Below are 22,080 nucleotides of genomic sequence, written 5' to 3' on the forward strand. Positions count from 1 at the left end.
TACAGTACACTGGTGTTTGCGTGCTGAAATGAATTCCATGTGAGTAATGGGTTCTTAGTAACTTTGTGGTTTTGTTGTTTCTGCTCTGTCACTGGAGCTCATGGACAGGTGTTTCACAATATCACAGGGGCTTAGAAGGAACCTCTGGAACTCATCCAGTCCAACCTCCCTGCTAAAGCAGGACCACCTAGAGCAGGTTGCACAGGATTGTGTCCAGGTAGATTTTGAGTATCTCCAGAGAAGGCAACTCTGCAGCCTCTCTGGGCATCCTGTGCCAGTGCTCTCTAACCCTCAAAGTGAAGAACTTCTTCCTCATGTTCAGATGGAGCTTCGTGTGTTCCAGTTTGTGCCGGTTGCCCCTTGTCCTGTCACTAGGCATCAATGAAAAGAGTCTCTCTTGACACCTGAGCTTTATAAGTGTTGATGAGATGTCCTCTCAGTCTTGTCCAGGCTAAATGGACCCAGCTCCCTCAGCCTTTCCTCATAAGAGAGATGCTTCAGTCCCCTAATCATCCCTGTAGCCCTCCATGGACTCTCTCCAACAGTTCCTTATCTTTCTTGAACTGGGGAGCCCAGAAATGGACATGTTTTTAAGGACAGGAACAGATTTCTTCCAAAATTTTAAATGTCCATTTTCAAAAAAATTCAGCCAAGTTCCATTTGTGTTGTGTCTTTTTATAATCTGTTAAATCATAGGAGAAAAGCAAATGTTAGATTTGCTAAGTATTGCTTTTAACTTCCTGCCATAATATAGAGGGGTTTTACTATTACTTGCTAGTATTACAGTGGAGACAGTGGACCTCCTTACCTTCTACTTAGTTATATGTGTATGTTTCTGGTTTAAGATTTGTGTTTATTGGTAGGGTTTTTTTTATTGCTGTATAATGTTGGAAGAATGCTGTTCACAGCAACATTTTAGCGATCTGTCTGGTGTTGCAGTGGAAAAGATCAAACAGCGAAATGCTTGAACAGGTAGCACTGTCTGCTTTAAATGTTATGGGCTGAAATGCTTCTTGTTTGTTGTATGGTAGTCGTTTAATAATGAGTACAAATTTCAGACTTTTTTTTCCCCTCCCTGTTGGATAATGTCTTCAAAATGCAAAGTTACTCTTCTGAAGGAAGATGTGGAGTTAAATAGCACATTCCTTAAGAACAACAGTATAGGCTGGATAGACTAATATAAGTATTAAATATGTGATTTTGTTTTATTGAAGCTTCTATTATTAATTTATGTCATTGAGGATCATTGGGTAATGCATTTATTTGTCAGGCAGTATTATTTAATTACTTCATAAAGCGTGGCCAGGTCTTCAAGGAAACTTAGCATCCTGCTGTCCCATGATTTGGTGCCTTTGTATGAGTCACTGTGTGTACCAGATGGGATACTGAATGACCTCTGGATTACTTTTCAGAGTGATTCATCATCTGCCTTCACCTGCCAGATCAAAAAGCACACCATTATTTTTGTTCTTTCTTTTTGGATTTAGAAAAATTTTAGGCCTTCTTTTGCAGACCAAACCCTAGTTTAAGAAAAAAAAATGTAGTATTTACTTCCTATAGATGTAGGAGATCAAAACTAAATCAATGGATGAGGTATCCAGTTATTTTGACTGCTGTCATGGCATACATCACCTTCACTGAATTCCCTGCCACTGCTTTGGAAGTCTTGTACCATTGCAGTGAACAATCACTATATTAAGTTATTTATTGCTGAATAAGTATGCTGTTGGAAGATAAATCATCTTAAGATATAGCTCCACAAGCCAAGTCAGTCTTAACCACAACTGCCAATAATAGTGAAAAGCATTATTATGATCATCCATTTTGGTTTGAATCCTTTTATATCAGAGGGGCAGAAGAAGGACTAGTGCAGTTTGCTTATTTTGTCAACAATATTCCTGACCGATTTGCATATGGAAATGAGGGTAACAAAGAGGAGAGCCAGAGGCTACCAATGCATGGATATAAAGAGAAAATGCAGTAGAAGCAAACCGAATTAGATAGGTTCTCAGTGAGGTTGGAGAAAAAAAAATGGAGCAGGGAGGAACTGAAGTAGGATAAAAAACAAGTGGGAACATTTATACCATAGGGAATAAGGACAACTTAGGGAATTAGACTGTGTAGTGAAACCAAAATCTTTAGTCTCTTTATTGAACATAATGGTTCACCATGAACTTTAAAGCTCTACTAAGAAAAAATGCATTCCATTTGGTGATGTGAGGTTAATTCCTAAAGCAATTTTCCAAGAGGATAAATTTTTCCCTTTATGATTTCAATTTTTTTTTTTTTTTTCCTGATGGATTCATCTCCTAATATAGCGTCTTTTTGTATAAGTGATTTGAGTTTTTAGGATGTGTAAGAGATGACTGTCCCTAGTATTCCAAATGACTGCTCAGGACCAACTGTAAACTAATTGAGTAAGTAATGCTAGCATGAAAACTATTAATATGTTAATGTAAAAGTATATGAAATTAATGTAGAGAAACTTGCACAACTTTAGTAATGTTTTGTTACTTTTTTCCCCCTGCAGATGTCCTCCTCGAACTTTTTTACCAGCACTGTGCAAAATTTTTCTTGATGAAAGTGCTCCAGACAACGTATTGGAAGTAACAGCTCGTGCCATCACCTACTATCTGGATGTGTCAGCTGAATGCACCCGTAGGATTGTGGGAGTGGATGGAGCTATCAAGGCACTTTGTAATCGTTTAGTAGTTGTTGAACTTAACAACAGAACCAGCAGAGATTTGGCAGAGCAATGTGTGAAGGTATGTGTTCTGAAGAACCCTCTGTTTCTGAGAGCTGGAAAATTTGCTGTTACTGAAGAGCCTCTTCATCTTGTAATCCTGTTTTATTAAAATGGGAAGCAAAAACATGGAGTATGATACAGTTGTCCATGGCAGGGACACTGCTTATTTTTACTGTCAATCTAGTGCTCCGCAAAGCTGAGATTTCTTTTATAAAATGTATAGAAAAAGAAACAAGTAATATTAAAAAAAAGTTTTCTGGTTTATCTCATGTGACTAGAATGCTCAGGGCTGATTTTATGCTGAAAAGGGAATGAAGAATTCTCCAGATAAAGATACATTACCTGCTGTAAAAAAAAAATAAATCATCTACTGTCTTCAGTAGCACTAAACAGCAGATCCTCTGCATCCTCATGAACTTCTCAGAAAAATTAATGAGACCCTTAAGATCTCTTGTTTAAGGCATAGCTCATTTCCACAAGATAGTATAAAGTTTCAAGTCCTTGATTACCATAGCATCAGATGTTATGCACTTATTTCCTATTTACCAGTTCTGGTCTACTTACATGTCCAACACTGAACTACTGGAATAAGAGTGCTTTTAGAAGTTTCAGAGCTATTAGTCATGTATTAGCCAAAGTTGATTCTCTGGGGAAAAGATACTTTTGTCTCACTGTCTCTCATAAACACCTGTTATGACCATCCTGTTGTCAGGATCTTCTATTTGCTTCTGTATTTTTGAAGAAAACTATTAGAGTACTGGAGACTTTAGCTGCCCCTTTCTGGGTGTTGAGAAATAGCAGGAATCTTTTGTTCTGCTATTTTGTTTTCTTAACCAGTTCAGTAGATGGATATAAACAAAGAACTGACTTCTTATGTGTACTTCATTCTAATTAAATTTCTTTTTGTCACAGGTGTTAGAATTAATCTGTACCCGTGAGTCCGGAGCTGTGTTTGAAGCTGGAGGGTTGAATTGTGTTCTGACATTTATTCGTGACAGTGGACACCTTGTTCATAAAGATACTTTGCATTCAGCTATGGCTGTAGTGTCCAGACTCTGTGGCAAGATGGAGCCTCAGGATTCTTCTTTAGAGATCTGTGTGGAATCACTGTCTAGTTTACTAAAACATGAAGACCATCAGGTAATGTAATCATTGGCTCAATATGCTGTGTATTTAACTTCCATTATGTTTAATAAATGAATGGCTAGGTATTTTTATATAGCCTCCACAACTATGTTTACATACTATTTGTCATATTTGGATACTATGATAGTTTCCTTTACAGCTCTGATGACAGGAGGATAAAAATACTGCTTAGCATTTGATTCCAAGTGCTGTTGTGTGAATGTGATCTTATTTAACCTCTGAAAACTTACTGAGAAATGTCCTGTATTTTTTTTCAGTGCATTTTGAAGTACTTTCTGAGGTAATTATTGCTCTATGTCTGGACCTGAGTTAGTAAATTGAGCATAAATAAGAGAGGAAAATCAATTTGGTTTGTTTTTCTTTTGCCAAACTAAGAGAAGCAATAAAAACATCCACAATCAATGCTAAAGTATTACATTGGAAGTCAGATTAAATGATACTGCTATAGATGCAGCGCCACTTCTTTATTGCAGTTTTATTAACTTGAAGTAGTCCTTGTAAAGTCTAGAAAACGAATCCTAGAGGAATTATCTTCCTACTAGTAGAATACTTTTTTTTTGTATGTCATACTAATGCTTTGCAACAGCTCTTTATCCAGATTCTTTCTGTACCTTAGTTAGGCTTCTTGTCTGTAACATATCAGTCTCTGTTTCAGCCCCACATTCCTTTTGCTACACCCCCAGTCACCCATTAGTCTGGTTTATTACGTGCATCATATTTGGGAGACAAATCTTTCTGCCTGTGAGAGAATTTTTTTATATATTTTTAGATCTTTTTGAAAGACCCAATTGGCAGGGGACTGTCACACTACCAAATTTAGCAAGCTACTGTGGTTTTTAGAGATTATGTAATTTTATTAATGCACTCATCATCTTAGACAACACTAATTCTGTAATTTAGACTGTAAGTCTGTAGTATTCTAACTGTTTACCAGTTTAGGATGTGTTTGAAAGAAAGTAATTGCTGGGGCTGTTGGAGATCTGAACGAGAGTTCAAATTAACTTAATCTTTTTAGCAATTAAGCTTTAAGATAACTGTGCTTGACATTGGAGTAACCCAGATGATAGTAAGTAAATCTATACTGGTATCCTTGAGAAATGTGTTTTATGTGAAGCAAACTTCAGGATTTGTAATAAATCTTCATGTATATTATGGATTTGGCCAGTAAGTTCCTTTGTAAAGTTTTGTTGTTGTTTCTCCTACTCCCCCTGTGGGCTGCCAGTTAGTAACATCACTTGAGGGAAGAGTTCAGACCAGATGAATGTGGCCCCAATAACAGCTTATCTCTAAGTTTTGGGGAGTTTTCTTAAACTTTTCTATCAGACTTGCTTTTTCCAAGAACAAATGCATGTACTGTAGAAGGTACTCATTTGTTTTGTAAGCTGATGCCACTAATGCAATGTTTTAAATAAGCAGCTCTGACAGAGCTGTTCTGGTGAAAAAAAAAATCCATAAAGTATACACAGCATACATAGAAACTGGCAGAATTGTTTATCCTTTGTGCTGTCAGAGAACTGGAGCAAAATGCCAGAGGACATGAGTAGTGACCATTACAAGTTCAAGAAAAAATCCCTTGCAAAAGAGTCTAGATAAATCAGAATGCTCGGCATGCAAGGACCATGCCAGAAGTTTAGCATGCTTTGCATTTGTTCAGGAGAGACTTTGTTTTTCAAGCCCTTGCAAAATTAATGAGGATTTAGGATTTTAACTTCATGAAGTCTGGCTAATACTCTAATCTTGTTCTGTGTGGTGATGAGTAACTGTCTTTCAGTTCATGACACATAACAGCTGACAGTCATTTTGAAAGTGGGCTGCCTAGGAGTTGATGACGTTTTTAGGGAGTAAGAACTGCAGGAACTGAGAATAGAGTTGCTGGATTGTGTTTTGTGGGGTGTTTTAACTGTTTAACTTTTAACTGTTTCTTGAGAACAGTCTGGTTTGGTGCTGCTCATCTATGAGGGCAAATGTGCCAAAGGTTGCCCATCTTGATATGCCTATGCAAACCTCCTGTTCTGAAAGATGGAGACACGTACAGGGTATAGACAAGAGAGATGTTACAGGCAAAACCTCTCTTTTCAAGTGACATGAAAAGAAGTTGGATCCTTTCCTGGGCAGTGGCCAGCAGTTTTTTCGCTATATTGTTAAGAGGATCATCAGTAAGCCTTGTTTTCCCCATGTCATTGCTGGTGGTTTGGTTTTGGTTTTTTTCTCCCTACAGTGACAAACCTAAATTTTGGAGTCTGTATTTTATTGTCATGAAAATACTCGCATATCCCTGGGTCAGGTGCTCAGTAGACAATCTGGATTGTCTAAGTAAAAGTCTGCTTTTCCCACTTTGTCCTAGCTTTAGACTTGGTCCAGTTGAAAATTTTCTTTTGAAATACTTATGAGAATTGTGTAGATCTTTAAATGCAACTTTAACTATCAAACTTCACTGTCATTTTAATACTCTGGAAGTTTTGAGTTGGTACCTCAGCTAATTGCTGGTTTGGTAGCATTTCTTTTTAGTACACACCAAATTAATATGACATTGTAATATTAACATAATATTGTTTATAAATATCAATTTGTAACATTATGTTTTATTGCTTGTGAGTACAGATGATAAAACTGTAAGGGAATTATTAAACTGTCTTCATTTTTCTTTGAGGAATAAATTTGAAATCCAGTAATTGTGTGAAAGTAAAATCTCATAGTGCATTTTCTACGTATTTTGGGGCCAGGAGTTTTTGTTGTTTTTAAAGCTTAATTATTAGAAAGCAGCTTTAACGGTTTCTAACATCTGAACAACCAGAAGGTTAAGCACTCAGTATTTCAATAGCAAGCAATGAGGTGCTTTTGGTGGTTTTCAAACTGTATTATCAGGATGGACAATTTCTAGTGGGGATTATAAATAATTGTGTTTCCTGTAAGAACAATATCTGTAACTAAAAACTGATTTTTAAAATGTTGTTTCCAGTGGCTATTAATATGGCTGTTTGGTTATCAAACATGTTTTTCTAGTTTGGTTTGGTACCTTGCTGATAAACTTAAGGAGATGCTCATAATGCTAAAATTAATTTCCTTGATTTCCTTATTATCAATAGAAAGGAGGGAAAATACACAACAACAATACAGCCCTTCAGTGAGCAGTTCAGAGCTCTGTTGGGTTCTCACTCCAGGTTTCTGGGTTAAACAAGCCTGGCTCCCTCATTTATTTTGAAGGGAACCTGGGGAAATCAGCTGCTTCTGTGTGTCTTGTATTCTTGTGAATATCCTAGATTTTTCATTTTTTTCTCTTTCACTACCTTTTTAGGTTTCAGATGGAGCTCTAAGATGCTTTGCTTCATTAGCTGACAGATTCACACGGCGTGGAGTTGACCCAGCCCCGTTAGCTAAGCATGGTTTAACGGAGGAGTTGTTATCTCGAATGGCAGCTGCTGGTGGGACAGCATCAGGACCATCTTCAGCTTGTAAACCTGGACGGAGTAGCACTGGAGCACCATCTACAGCTGCAGACTCTAAATTAAGTAATCAGGTGTCAACTATTGTAAGCCTGTTGTCAACGCTGTGTAGAGGCTCTCCAGTAGTAACACATGTAAGAAATCTTTTTATGCTACAGGTTTTTTTATTGTCATAGAGTTTTTCCCCTTCATATACTCTTAATGTTTTCCAAGATTTGCATTGCTACTTTATATAGAGATTTATATAGATATCTATCTACACACACACACACACACACACACACACACACACACAGAAGTTATTTATAGAGAGGGGAATAAAGGAAACATTTCATATGGAAATAAAACCCTATTCTGATAGTATTTTCTAAAGCCCTGTATATTTTTTATTGTTCAGACTTTTAATTATTTCCAGGATCTCCTAAGATCTGAACTTCCAGATTCTATAGAAAGTGCGTTGCAGGGTGATGAGAGATGTGTGCTGGATACCATGCGGTTAGTAGATCTTCTTTTGGTGCTACTGTTCGAAGGGAGAAAAGCCCTGCCAAAATCCAGTGCTGGATCTACAGGCAGAATCCCAGGATTGAGAAGGCTGGATAGTTCTGGGGAACGTTCTCATCGGCAGCTGATAGATTGCATCCGCAGTAAGGATACTGATGCACTAATAGATGCTATTGACACAGGAGGTAAGCAAAAATGCTCTGAAAAAGAGAATGAGATACCTTATCATTTTTATAATCTGTGGAGTCATAAGAAATACATGGGTAGTATCTTGAAATTCTTTTTGTGCAAGTTTACTTATTTTGAAAAAAATACACAACAGGTCTTGTTAGTAATAATTACTATGCTGCTTGTTTTTAGTTGCAATTAAGGGCATGAATGCTCTCTAGGATCATTGAGTATGCTGCTTTTTGTAAGACCTGCCACTTATTTAAAGAACACTTTATAGTTCTAGGAGCTTTAACTTTTTTATTTAATTGTATCTTTCAGCTTTTGAAGTAAATTTTATGGATGATGTAGGACAAACTCTTTTAAACTGGGCCTCAGCTTTTGGAACTCAGGAAATGGTAAATGAATTTTACAGAGCCTTAAAAGATTTATTTATTTATTTATGTAAAGAATGATGAAAAGAACTGTTTTTCTTGTTTAACAGGTAGAATTTCTCTGTGAAAGGGGTGCTGATGTTAACAGAGGTCAGAGGTCATCCTCATTACATTATGCAGCGTGTTTTGGAAGGCCTCAGGTAGCAAAGGTATGATTTAAACAGTGTTAGAAAGCCTTACACACTCATTGCCTTGTTCTGTAGAAAATGTCTTTGATACAGTGTGTTTAACCTGTGTGCTGTTGAATATTTACACTTTCTTTCAGTGTTTATCAAAACAACCTTTTTTGTTACAAATCAGGCATTAATGTGAATAAAAGCAGTTTTAATATTAGCTCTACAGATATAAAAAGTGTGCAATGTTCCAACTTTCCTTACAAGCCTGAGAAGTGTGGGAAAGTTGCATGAAAACCATGTTCATTACTTAGGAAGAAAGAATCTTAATGTCTCTTTCATATTTAAAAACATGTGTTGTCAGACTCTCTTACGGCATGGTGCAAACCCTGATTTGAGAGATGAAGATGGGAAAACTCCTTTAGACAAAGCTCGTGAAAGGGGGCACAGTGAAGTAGTAGCTATTCTTCAGTCTCCAGGTGAGTGCAGTTTTTAATTTCATGTCTTTGCTAGTAGAAATGCTTATATATGTTAAGCAATTCAATTAATAGAATTTTACTCTATTAGTAATTTCTTCTAAAAATAGTATTTTGTGACCAGCATATGCAGAGTACATATAAAAACCTTAATATTTTAAATGTTCTTAAGGGATAGCTATTACTGAATAAACTGCTGACTGGGTGTGAGGAGTGCCAGTGGCCCAGCTCTTCTTCTGTGTAATGGGGCTAGACTGGGATTTTGTTGTGGGTTGATGACATAAAGTAGTATCTCTGGCATCCTTTCTTTTGATGTGAAAACTGTGCGTTACCTGTTTGAGGCTTTTGTAGCACTGAAGCCACAGGTGGTTATGTGTTCAGCAATACTTCACCTGAAGGATTTTGAGCTTCTCCTTTTTGGTGGTACCTGTTATCAAACAGTTTTCTTCAAGAAGCCTTGCGTATGTGCATTGTTATGTCTTCAGGAACATGAATTCCTGTTCAGATACTTAGATGTAAGGAAGGAAGACTTAAGTTTGTTTGAAGGGTATTTTTGGCTGATTGGTTCGTCTTTGCAATTGAATGGTTTTTGGGGAAAAAATATTTTCCAGGGGATTGGATGTGTCCTGTTAACAAAGGAGATGAGAAGAAAAAGAAAGATGCAAACAAGGATGAGGAAGAATGTAATGAACCCAAAGGAGATCCAGAAATGGCACCCATATACTTGAAAAGACTATTGCCTGTGTTTGCACAAACATTTCAACAAACTATGTTGCCTTCAATAAGGTAATAGTTGTGGTAGATGATTTCCTTGCAAATTTTGAATTTCTTGTTGCACTCTGTTAAAAAAGCCAAGATGGATATTTTTTTTTTCCTAGTGGAAAATATAACATCTAAAACATTTAGGTAATGCAAGTGATAGTTAAATGCAGTGACACTTTGGATAGAGATGTTGGTTTGAGAAGTGTTGTGAGTCTGAGTTATACTTAGTATTTAAGTAATATTTTATCTATTTTGGGGAAGTGGAAGAGAGAAGCATACTCCTGACTGAAGTAGCATGATGAAAGGATACTACATTTACAGAGAACCTTGTATAGACTTTGAGTACTGTGTAGCTGTGTTACAGTTGTTTGTGGCCACTATAATGAATATATTCAACTTAGGGGAGGAAAGCTAACGAAGTGGCATTCATTGGAAAACCAGAAAGACTGGAAAAAGCTTTTTTAGAAGGTTTTAGAAGACTTAATGGTTAAAGTATTAATCAACTGGAGAAGATGCCTCTAATTGAGACAATTAAAAGGATATAATTAATTTAATACTTAAAAAGAAGTACTGTGGGTGGCATAAAGGTTGTGATAAAATGACCATAAAATCTCAGCTTTTTACACTACAACATTTGCTTTAACTTACTTGTCTTCCCAATGTTTACAGGTACTTTTGAGGGGTGAAAATACAAGATGAAAAGGGACTCTAGTGGAAAGATACTCTGCATGAGCTGATGATAGGAAGCTTAAACTAGGACATTTTAAATTATGAAAATAAGAAACTACATTAACAATCTGTGCATGATTAATTGTTGTTGCAGATTGTGGAAAGAAGTAGTTGGCTCTCTGTATTTCTAAGTTTTCTTTATGAATCAGGTAATCATGTTTTTAAAAGTTAGTCAAATAAAAAAAAATCAGCTTTAACCATACAGAAATGATTGGCCTCCAAACTAATTGTAGTTTTTAATATGGAAAGTTGCATGATCTAATAGTAATTTTAGACTTCAAAACTATAATGATCTCACCAAAACATGGGAGGTATGTGACAAACTGACGACTGGATACCTGTGAGGAAGATGGACTGTAGAAGTGAATTGCATCACTAAGAGTGGATGAAGACAGAAAGTAGAATGGGTCTTCTTAGAGAAGGGTTGAGGAGAGAAAAAGACAGACTCACAGTGCTGTAGAATCAAGAGAGATCAGTAGGTGAATCTACTTAGAGGCAATCTGGGAGATATTAATAATCAATTTGGTTCCAATAACTAGATCTGGCACTCATTTAAAAATGTTTTTGTTTTGAAAGCATGCATAGGTGTTGTAAAAGCAGTTTTATCTTGAAACTTTTTGTGGCTTTATTACTTTTTATTACTGCTTGCTTTATCTTTGTAAGAATCTTTTTTTTCCTTTTTCCCTTGTGATCTCTTTTAAAGGAAAGCAAGTCTTGCGCTCATTAGAAAAATGATACATTTTTGTTCTGAGGCGCTGCTGAAAGAGGTTTGTGACTCAGATGCTGGCCACAACCTGCCCACAATACTGGTTGAGATTACAGCTACAGTTCTTGATCAAGAGGTAGGAATAAGGAAAAATGTCCAAAAAGGGGGTTATGCTCATTGATTCCATGTGCTTGTTCATAACTAACCCTAAAGTGTTTATAGCATCCATCTGTGACCACATGTGAAGTTCAGCACATAAAGATATTTTTAAATGGAGATCTCTCTTTATTATTTCTCTTCCATCCCACTGTGTTGCAGGATGATGATGATGGCCATTTGCTAGCCTTGCAGATCATAAGGGATTTGGTGGATAAAGGTGGCGATCTTTTTCTAGACCAGCTGGCTAGACTTGGTGTAATAAGTAAAGTGTCAACTTTGGCGGGGCCATCATCTGATGATGAAAATGAAGAGGAGTCTAAACCTGAGAAGGTAAGTACACAATTGATTGCTGTATTTGTTCCTGTAAAGCAAACGCTTCTAGGATGGTTTTCACTGTAACAGAACTGTCCAGGGCAAGGTAGTTAGGTTATTGAATTCTTACTGTATACCATTTACTTTAAATTGAAGTTTTCTGTAACTTCATTTTCTGTTGGCCCATTATTATCTGCTGGGTTTTCCTATTCATACTTACTTGTGGTCAGTTGTTGATTGACACACAGGTTGTTTTGAAAATAACTGCAAAATGAAATGAATCCTTTCTGAACAGAGTGCATCTCTTTTCATCCACCTGCATGGAATAATGGCAGATGTTATAAGGATCATTTTGGAATATATTAAAAATACAAAAAAAAATTTCTATGTAATGACAAATTAATTGCATATTGAAGTTATTTACCAATTACCAGCAGTCATATTATTGACCATTCAGAAGAACAGAATGGATAACAGACTACTTCTGAAGATTTATTGTTAAGCCTCAAGTGTATGCTTTTGGACTGTGGGTTTTGAGTTGTTTGTGGGGTTGGTTGTTGTTTTGTTTGGTGGGTTGTAGGTATTTTTTATTTTGGGGGATGGAGACTATTTAGTGTTTAGATACTCAGAAGCCATCTGGTTGTGGTCCTGGGCTCTGTGGGGCCCTACCCAAGCAGGGGTTTGGAGTAGATAGCGTCCAGAGGTCCCTTTTTAACCTCAACCATTCTGTGATTCTTTTTTCATAATACAAGAGAGGTGGATGTCCCAGTCAGTAGGGTGGTGTTACTGTTGAGTAGCTTAATCTGTATCTGAAAAGGAATGTCTTAAAAGTATCGGTCTAATAAAGAATACTTTAAAAGAGACTTTACAAGCAGAAGCAGTGTAGTAGAAGTAGTGTAGCCCTTATGCTTTTGATTTGAGTAATTCTCTTTCTCCTCAAGCCTTTTTAAAAATCTCTGTTTTGTGTGCTTGTTTTGGGGCTTTTGTTGTTTTGGGGTTTTTTATGGGTTTGATCTTCTTGGTTTTGCAATGCTTCTTGGTTGCTGAGTTTTGTTTGCTTGTTTAATGCGATTTTATTACAGGAGGATGAACCACAGGAGGATGCTAAAGAACTGCAGCAGGGTAAACCGTATCACTGGAGAGACTGGTCAATCATTAGGGGAAGGGACTGCCTGTATATCTGGAGTGATGCTGCAGCCCTGGAGCTGTCTAATGGTAGCAACGGATGGTTCAGGTTTATCCTGGATGGAAAACTGGCCACAATGTATTCCAGTGGCAGTCCTGAAGGAGGATCTGATAGTTCAGGTAGTATCTTTACAATTCAAATCCAAGTTAAGTTTTGAGACCACTATGTTTGTTTATATAATTTGATTGGAGTTATTTTGTTTTGCAGGAATTGGCTTACTAAATAGTAGAGGATGTAAACAGGTGGAAGGTGGTCAGTTAATTGTGATGCTTTTTATCAGATAGCATGTGAACATAACTTGACTTCCTTGGTGAATTGTGTTAAGTAAACATCTTGCCAGTAAATCTGTATTAACTTGGTTTTGTTTTGATTCTTCTCCATGCATACTTAATTTTTTCACCCCAGTCATTAAAAGCACTTTGTAGTGGCCGTCCCAGGAGAAGCAGGTTGAAATGGCGATTTGCTGTTTGCTTCTAGCTAGCAGAATGAAATTGCATGTGTTTGAAGACATAGTAATGGAAAGTTTCTCAACATGAGTGGGAAACAAATTACAGTGTCTTAATTGTTTGTCGGGGAGAGGATGAGGGAACAGACCTTATGTGCTGGCAATCCACAGGTGGTTCTAATTTTCTGTACAGAATACACAACTCTTTCTGGATGCAGAAATAAACCTCCTCTATTGTTTCATCGTTTTTGCAGCAGTTCATGCATTTATGAACCAGCAGACATGAAATGCTTTGCAGTATTTCTCTGTTTTCAACAAGACATTGGATGAAATAACAGAACATACTATTATTCAGGATATAAATGAAGGGCTGCTGACTTTATCCGTCAGTCTTGGGGCATGAAGACAAATGTGATGCACTGTGTTTCTAGTTTATAATGCCACTAGAAACCACTTACAGTTGTTTGGGTTTTTTTTTTTTGTCAGAAAATGTAGGCTTGCATTCTTTTTAAGAAGGCTCTTACCGTAAAAGTTAAACAAGTTCTGTGTTGAGACACTTGTTGATCATACAATATAGTTTTAAGAAGATCCATGAGGTTAATTTCGTAGATACTCATAGCCTCTGATTGCCAATTCTTCTTTCTTCCTTTGAAATGTTGTGGGCATGAGAATGAGATTTGCCTGTGTGTATCTGAGAGGACTGACATGGGGAAGGATCAGATGAATTCAGAGTGAAGAGAATTTAAAACCAAAAATTAAGACTGGGACTTTCTGATTATGTGTCTCTTCCTATCAGTCTCTTAAAACATAATTGAGTAAATCCTAAGTTTTTGAGCAGGAAATCTAGTATGGATATTATGGGAGGGAGCTTAACTAGAATTTAAAGGAAGCTTCTTGCAACTTCTTGTCAAACAGACATTTACTAAGAGTGCTGGCATTGCAGTGTAATTTGCCTGAACTTTAACCATTAGCTCTAAACGTGTGCAGCAACCTGTCTATTAACTGAAGAGATAAGAAACTAGTATTTGCTAAGTTTAACTAAAGTTGCTACAGTACAGTATAGACTCAGAATACTATGTGAAAGTCCTGAACTATACTATATGTTCTGCTCTCCTAAATCGTTACTGATTAATCTCCTGGTATACTTTCTGGTAACATCACGGCTGGCAAGAATATAGAGGGTTGAGTAATAGAAAATTTAAGTGTGTATTGCATGCTGAAAGCTGGGGCAGGAGGGTGAAATATATATACACTGTGAACATTTTCTGAAGGTCTGTACTCACCCCTCTCCATATTAGCTTAACATTTGTTTTGTTTGAATTTTTAGGGGAAAAAATAGTTCAATGCAAAAATTGAGATTTGATGGTAATTCTGAAGCTTTAATTGAGTCTTAAAATTCTGTCAAAGATAAGCCTAAATTATTCCCAACTACTTTATAATCATTGGCTTTTCAGTGCAACTTAATATAATAAACTTATTACAATTAATTATGGAATTTTTTACTGATTTCATTATAAGAATTTTAATTTTACCTATGAAATTTCAAAATTGCTTTTATAAACCTTCTATCTGGATGCTATGAATTTTAAGCAATAAAAAATGTTATGCCTCAAGAGTGCATATTTATTTTTCCATATAGATTTATTTCTTTTTGTATTTTACAACAGTAAAATGGCAAAACTTAAACGTTTAGACCATAAGTCATTGCAGCAAAAGGAAAACAGCAATCATACAAATGCAAGGACTACAAAAGCTGTATTTACCAAATCCGTATGCTGGAAAATTAGGATGTTTGTTAACATTGAAATTAAAACATTGTCAATAACATTGGGGTTCATGCATTCTTATTTTATATGAAATTTTTTAATCACAGATTTGTGGGATTATGCTAATTAACATTTCAAATGTGTGCAGCCTTTTAGTTGCTACAATATAAAAAAATATAGTTTGATTAAAACTGAGATAATTGTTTGGAATAGTTCTAAACTAGATTACCTACATGTCCTAAAATTAAGATATGATCCTGTTTGTCATCTAATGAACACTTCCATATAAATACTAGCTTTTAATCAAGTCTTATGTGGTGCCATTACCTTTTTAGTTCATATTTTTCTCAGAGAAATAGAGGTCCTGAAGATTTGTGTGGTTACTAAAAAAGTAATAGGAACATCTGCATTTAAATTGAAATAGTGTAATGTCACTGTATTATGTAATGTAATTGTGGCTAGCTTGTCTGCTTTGAGGTGAATGCAAAAGTTTTACAAAGGAAATTAATGAAAGTTTTTAATGTAGCTTATAATTTTGTTTTGTTAAAATGGGTACCTTTGTGACACTTAACCTAAGCAAGTAGCTGTTCTCTCAGCTCAAGATTGCTGATTGTCAGACTGCAAGGCTTTGTGACTTTTTGTTGCTGTTGTTTTGTTTTTATATGGCTTTCAACATCTTTTCTTCACCTGCTTTAAGCTATAAAGTTGATTGCTGTTTTCCTGTTGGAGGATTCATTTAATTTTTTCTTTCTAAAAAGTCACTTTTGCAAACAGTTCATGCTGGCAATTATGACGTTACTTTTGCAAGACTAAAAGTTTTATCATGGATTTCTTTGATCTTCCTATTATGATTGTAAAGATGAATTAATGTATCTGTCAATAGCATCATTCAGAAAAAGTTGTATTGTCCACTTTGTGATTGTCATATAAATTACTGTTGAAGCACATCAATATCCTGGGAAGAAATTTAGAACACTTTAAGACCCTTAATTTCCAACTTAATTTTGCATTGAATGTATTCAGTTGTTTGCTCTTGGAGAAAAAAGAAAAAAGTTTGAAATTTATGATGGTGGAATCAATTGTTGGAAGAAAAAAATAATATTTGTTTCTTTTTAAATAGAAAGTAGGAGTGAGTTCCTTGAGAAGCTGCAGAGAGCTCGAAGCCAAGTAAAGCCGTCTACCACAAGCCAGCCAATTTTATCAACACCAGGACCTACTAAGCTTACTGTGGGAAACTGGTCACTCACTTGTTTAAAAGAAGGAGAAATTGCTATTCACAATTCTGATGGTCAGCAAGCTACAATACTGAAAGAAGATCTGCCAGGCTTTGTGTTTGAATCTAACAGAGGAACAAAGCATTCATTTACAGCCGAAACCTCTTTGGGTAAGTATGTAGGTATGTGTTATGTGCAGGTAAGAGCACATGTGTGTGAAGTAGTATTTTTGTTTGTTTCTTTAAATGCCTGTGAGAAATTATGACTTTTTGTTAAAAAATATGTTGCAGGGTCAGAATTTGTGACTGGCTGGACTGGCAAGAGAGGAAGAAAACTGAAATCTAAATTGGAGAAGACAAAGCAAAAGGTTGATGAGCCTCTGAATCTGTGAATTGAGTTTGGTTTATAACATGCTTCTGATGTAGTTTCCATTTGGAGTATTGAAATCTTTTCTGATTTCAACTAGACACAATTTTATGTTAAGCTTTGAGGGGAGAACTTCCTTGAGAACAAAGCACTTCTGCTCGTGCTTTTATCCAACAGTCTTAGTAAACTCTGTGCTCTTCTAGAGGAAACCTAATTTTCTATTAAAAACATAAGGAAATCCAGTCCTCCTGACCTATATTTCTACATTCTGTAGGTTTTTCTTTTTCTTATGCAAAAAGAAAAGATGTTATACTCAATACTGCAGTTGTATCACAGGCGTATGTTACTTCTGGTCACTAAACTCTGATACTAATTTTAGGCTGGATATTGTGACAGATAGGGGCATGGAAGCGAACGGTCTGTACCGTAAGAGTTGTGGTAGTGAAGCAAAATGTGTAAAGGTCCCATTTTAGACTTCTCTAAAACTCTTCTTTCTCTTCTTAAATTGAAGGGAAAAAGAGGAACTAAGAAATCAAGTATTAAGCTTTTTACAAAACCACAAAATAACAGTACATGCTGTGGCCTGACGATGCCAAGGGCTCAATCTAGTCTTCCATCTTAACCATGACTCCAGTTTCTAACAGCACAGCTAGTATGTTCTGTACCGTACAGAAGGTATAAGGTCAATAAGGACTTTGTGTGGATTGGTCAAAGGCATGTGAATAAAGCATTCAGAAAGCATGTAAAACTCCTTTGAGCTTAGTGTTAAAAAGGTTACCAGATCCATGGTACAGTTCTGAAGAAATAGATTTACAGATTGTGTCCTGTCTTTTCTCCCACCTTTGTGCTATAATTTGTGATGGTAAGCTTAGTTTCTGTATGTTTCAATAGGATTCTGTGTATTGCTATTTATTTCTTCTGTACTCTTATGCTTTCACAACCTTTGAATTTCATGACATATGATAGGTTTTTGTTACGCCCTATTTGTTTGTGTCTGGCATGACTTTAACAGCAAAGTTTCTAGTATCTTGGAGAATAGCAGTAGTCTCATTACAGTAAGGTGTGACTGCTGATTATCAAACTCCATTTGTAGGTACGCACCATGGCAAGAGATTTATATGATGATCATTTTAAAGCTGTTGAAAGCATGCCTCGAGGAGTAGTTGTAACACTGAGGAACATAGCAACACAGCTGGAATCTGCATGGGAACTTCATACCAACAGACACGTAAGTGCACCTCTAATTTCTAATGTATGATGTCAGTGGAAATCACATAATGTTGAGATCAGTCTGTCATCATGTAGAGGAAAGTAGTATTATGTCTGTCTTGTGGGAGTTTATATGCGTGTAACTCCCAGTTATGTACTTTACTGGGGCAGTATTTTTCAAATGAAGCAAGAGGAAAAAACTGTTACACTCTAATTGTCTTTTTGTTTTCCAGTGTATTGAGGGAGAAAATACTTGGAGAGATTTAATGAAGACTGCTTTGGAAAACTTAATTGTACTATTGAAGGATGAGAATACAATTTCTCCATATGAAATGTGCAGTAGTGGCTTGGTTCAATCGTTGCTTACAGTTTTAAATAATGTGAGTTTATAAAACATAAGTCTCTGAAGAAAGGCTTTATTAAAAAGAAAAGTAGGCATGTGCCTTAATTTAAAAAAAAAAAAACAAAACAACCTATTATAAATGTGGCTTTTTCCTTTCTTGATGAAAATCCGGGCAACTTGCACCATTTTGTGGTCTGCCTGTTGAATATGTGCTATTGTAATAGATGACTAGTTTGAATAAGCCATTAGAAATCATTAAATATAAACATTGGTCAGTTCATAGAATCATAGATTCTGTTAGGTTGGAGGAGACTTTTAAAGGTCATCTAGTCCAATGCCCCTACAGTAAGTAGAAACACCTTTAACTAGATCAGGTTGCTCAAAGCTCCATCAAGCCTGACCTTGAATGTCTCCAGGGATGGGGCCTCCACAACCTCTCTAGGCACCCTGTTCCAGTGTCTCACCACCCTCATAGTGGAATAGCTTCTAATGTCTAATCTAAACCTACCACTGCTCCTCATCCTATCACTGCATGCTCTTGTAAACAGCCCCTCTCCAGCTTTTCAGTAGGCCCCCTTCAGGTACTAGAAGGCCACTACAAAGTCTCACCTGACTTCACCAGGCTGAACAATCCCCATTGTCTCAGCCTGTCTTCATAGAAGAGGTGCTTCAGCCCTCTGATCATCCTCATGGCCCTCCTGGATCCACTCTAAGAGGTCCATGTCTTTCTTGTGTTGAGAGCTCCAGGGTACTCAGGTGGGATCTCACCAGAGCACAGGGGGAGAATCACCTTTCTCGATCTGCTGGCCACACTTCTTTTGACGCAACCTAGGATGATGCCACTTAGCTTTTAATATACAATTTAAATAGGGAATTCAGTGACCCTAAACAGATAATCTTGCAATATAAAGAATGAATATATTGATTTGTATTACAAGTAACATGGGTTTGTTTTTGTGGTTTTTTTCCTCTTAGAATGTTGATTTAGATGTGAAACAAGACTGTAGTCAACTGGTAGAAAGAATAAATGTTTTCAAAACAGCATTCAGTGAAAACGAAGATGATGAAAGGTAAAACCAAAACCAAACCAAAAAAGCCTTTGTATATTCTATTGGGTCTGGCAGAGGTGGAGTTAATTTCCCCACAGCAGCCCACAGGGTGCTGTGCTGTGTACTGGTGGTGAGCAGGGTGCTGGTAACACACCAGGGGTTTGGCTATGGCTGCGTAGTGCTGCACAGCACTGGACTGTCTCTCCCACACACACCAGCAGGCCAGGAGTGGGCAAGATCTTTTGGGGGGGATGCAACCAGGACAGATGACCCCAGCTGACCAAAGGGATATTCCATAATGTGTGATGTCTGCTCAGTAGTTTAAAGCTGAGAGAAAGGAGAAGCATGGGGGGGACATTCACTATTCACGTTTGTCTCCTGGAGCAACTGGTTATGCATACTGAAGCCCTGCTTCCTGGTAAGTGGCCAGGAGTTGCCTGCTGATGGGAAGTGGAGAATAATCTTTCAGTTTTTGCTTCGCTTCCACATGTGGTCTTTTACTTTTCATGTATTAAACTAACTGCCTTTATCTTGACCCATGAGTTTGTTTTTTGGTGGGTTTTTTTATTATTATTCAATTGGGGTTTTTTCCTGCCCTCTCTGTCCTTTTGAGGGTGGGGAGTGATAGAGCGGCTTGGTGGCTACCTGGTGTCCAGCCGAAGTTAAACTACCACAAATCTGTGAAGCAGTATGGAATGATTAAAAAGACAAAAGAACAGCTTTTTCCATTCCAATTTGTCTTTCTCTTGAACTAATTGGTCTCGAAGGACAACATCTGCTATTGAAGTAGCAATTGAATTTTTGGCTTCTTTTTTTCTGAAACAATTTTAAATTTTTACTGAATTACTTCTGTTTGTAAGAGTCAACTATTCAGAACATACATCTTGACAAATGTAAAGGTGACTCTTCATTACTGTGCAGATGAATATTTTCCTTACTGTGCTATAACAGTGTCACTAGAACAGATTATATCAATAGAAATAACATGCTGAGGTATCTGCTGCAGCTGGGTGTTAGTCTCTAAAATACTGTAGGATATTTTTTCTCCTTGTCTGGTGAAATAGTAACTGATCACTTTTACAGTCGCCCGGCAGTCGCATTAATTCGGAAATTGATAGCAGTATTAGAATCTATTGAACGTCTACCTCTCCACTTGTATGATACACCAGGATCTACATATAATCTCCAGGTAAATGTACAATGATAATGTATCATACTGAGTGATACAACTCCATGTTGTGTGTGAATTTTGGGAAAAGGTCAGTTAAATCTGTATAAAGCTTGTTGTAAAGGTGGATGGAATTGGGTAAACGATGGCAAACATTTTGGCATTTGTTTCCTCTGAAACTGAATGTTTGGGTGTTCCTCTTGTCACTTTTACACAGTGAAGTAAAAGCAGATTTTTATTAAATAGACAACGTGTTTTGGTTTTTGCTTGTCTACAAGTGGTCTCTTTATGTGGGCATATGCCCCATAGTAAGTATCTTTACTACTTGAATGAGTATTTTGCTGAAGACAATTATAAAACATGTTTGTGATGACTAGGGATGGTTATAATGGTTAAAAGGGTCTCTTCTATTACCAAAGGAGCAGTAGAAGTCACATGCAAGATCAGTGCATCTTCTTGTAAAGGAAAGGTGCAGTTTGGCTAAAAATGTTATTTTTTTTTCTACAGTCTTAATTTTTTCTGCCTGAAGGCACACTTCAGGATTTTACAAGATGGCAGCAAAGTGTGAATATATCTGTTTTGATGTGAAATTCTTAGAAAATAATTGCAGGAAGCTGCAAAAAAACCTGCTGCTATTGAATATTTTGGAAAAACATTCTCAGATTTTATATTATTTTAGAGGCTAGTTGCAAGATTTGGAAATAAAACTGAAAACACATAAAAAAATAAAAGCCTGAATGTGTAATTCACTTAACTCTTCAACATAACAACGAATGTGTATTTGGTTAATTGAAAAAAAAGGGAGCACTAGGGAATTACTTTTTAAAACATTAAATTGGAAGGGAGTTTGCTTATGTTGCACAACAAAAATATTTGATACACCTCTGAAATGTTGTAAAATATATCACTTCTCTTAAAATTACAAAACTTAAATAGAAGAGCCTACATTAACCTTTAGCTGCTCTTTCAGATATTAACAAGGCGCTTGAGGTTTCGTTTGGAACGTGCCTCGGGGGAGACATCTTTAATAGATCGAACTGGTAGGATGCTAAAGATGGAGCCATTGGCGACTGTTGAATCTCTAGAACAGTATCTCCTGAAAATGGTGAGCACCATACCATGCACAGTTCACAAGGAATGGCTACCTTCTGCATCTCTAACGTTTGATTTCTTTTCATTTATATGTAGGTAGCAAAGCAATGGTACGACTTTGATAGGGCTTCATTTGTTTTTGTACGAAAACTACGTGAAGGTCAAACATTTGTTTTCAGGCATCAACATGATTTTGATGAAAATGGAATTATTTACTGGATTGGAACAAATGCAAAGTGAGTTTCTTAAAAGCTAAATATTTTAAGATCCAATAAACTGTGATCCTCGGGGTAGGGAAGGGAGAGTTCATAATGAAATGAAATCTGTAATAATTTTTTTTTCTCTACTTAAATAATAGAAAAATACAAATCTCTGATGTTGTGTTGAGAATTTGTATACTTACCTAAGAAATGAAAGAATGGGGAAGTTTGGGTCCTTTTTTGTTTGCTGTGGTTTTGTTTGGGTACTTTCTTGTGTTTTGGTGTTTTTTTAAACACTGTACTGAAGTGTTTGAAATCTGTCTAATGTTATCTAAGTATCTAAAATT

At 36.5% G+C, this 22,080-nt stretch overlaps 1 protein-coding gene across 2 annotated transcripts in view; it reads left to right on the forward strand.

The window, feature by feature from the left end:
• HECTD1 (HECT domain E3 ubiquitin protein ligase 1) overlaps positions 1 to 22,080 on the forward strand; it is a 58,266-nt gene that overhangs the window by 14,508 nt on the left and 21,678 nt on the right. Inside the window, exons 2-21 of one of the 2 annotated variants that reach the window (XM_084263677.1) lie at positions 2,531 to 2,765; positions 3,659 to 3,886; positions 7,188 to 7,469; positions 7,733 to 8,021; positions 8,326 to 8,402; positions 8,489 to 8,587; positions 8,916 to 9,030; positions 9,639 to 9,813; positions 11,222 to 11,360; positions 11,543 to 11,713; positions 12,778 to 13,000; positions 13,089 to 13,133; positions 16,213 to 16,476; positions 16,597 to 16,673; positions 17,766 to 17,900; positions 18,115 to 18,261; positions 19,200 to 19,294; positions 20,357 to 20,462; positions 21,412 to 21,546; positions 21,630 to 21,769. In XM_084263677.1, the coding sequence (XP_084119803.1) occupies positions 2,531 to 2,765; positions 3,659 to 3,886; positions 7,188 to 7,469; positions 7,733 to 8,021; positions 8,326 to 8,402; positions 8,489 to 8,587; positions 8,916 to 9,030; positions 9,639 to 9,813; positions 11,222 to 11,360; positions 11,543 to 11,713; positions 12,778 to 13,000; positions 13,089 to 13,133; positions 16,213 to 16,476; positions 16,597 to 16,673; positions 17,766 to 17,900; positions 18,115 to 18,261; positions 19,200 to 19,294; positions 20,357 to 20,462; positions 21,412 to 21,546; positions 21,630 to 21,769 (3,177 nt within the window). The remainder of the gene's footprint in view (positions 1 to 2,530; positions 2,766 to 3,658; positions 3,887 to 7,187; positions 7,470 to 7,732; positions 8,022 to 8,325; positions 8,403 to 8,488; positions 8,588 to 8,915; positions 9,031 to 9,638; positions 9,814 to 11,221; positions 11,361 to 11,542; positions 11,714 to 12,777; positions 13,001 to 13,088; positions 13,134 to 16,212; positions 16,477 to 16,596; positions 16,674 to 17,765; positions 17,901 to 18,114; positions 18,262 to 19,199; positions 19,295 to 20,356; positions 20,463 to 21,411; positions 21,547 to 21,629; positions 21,770 to 22,080) is intronic. The other variant, XM_084263678.1, reaches the window with a different exon arrangement.

Source organism: Gallinula chloropus (assembly GCF_964237585.1).
Source record: "Gallinula chloropus genome assembly, chromosome: 4".
NCBI classification, from domain to species: Eukaryota; Metazoa; Chordata; class Aves; order Gruiformes; family Rallidae; genus Gallinula; species Gallinula chloropus.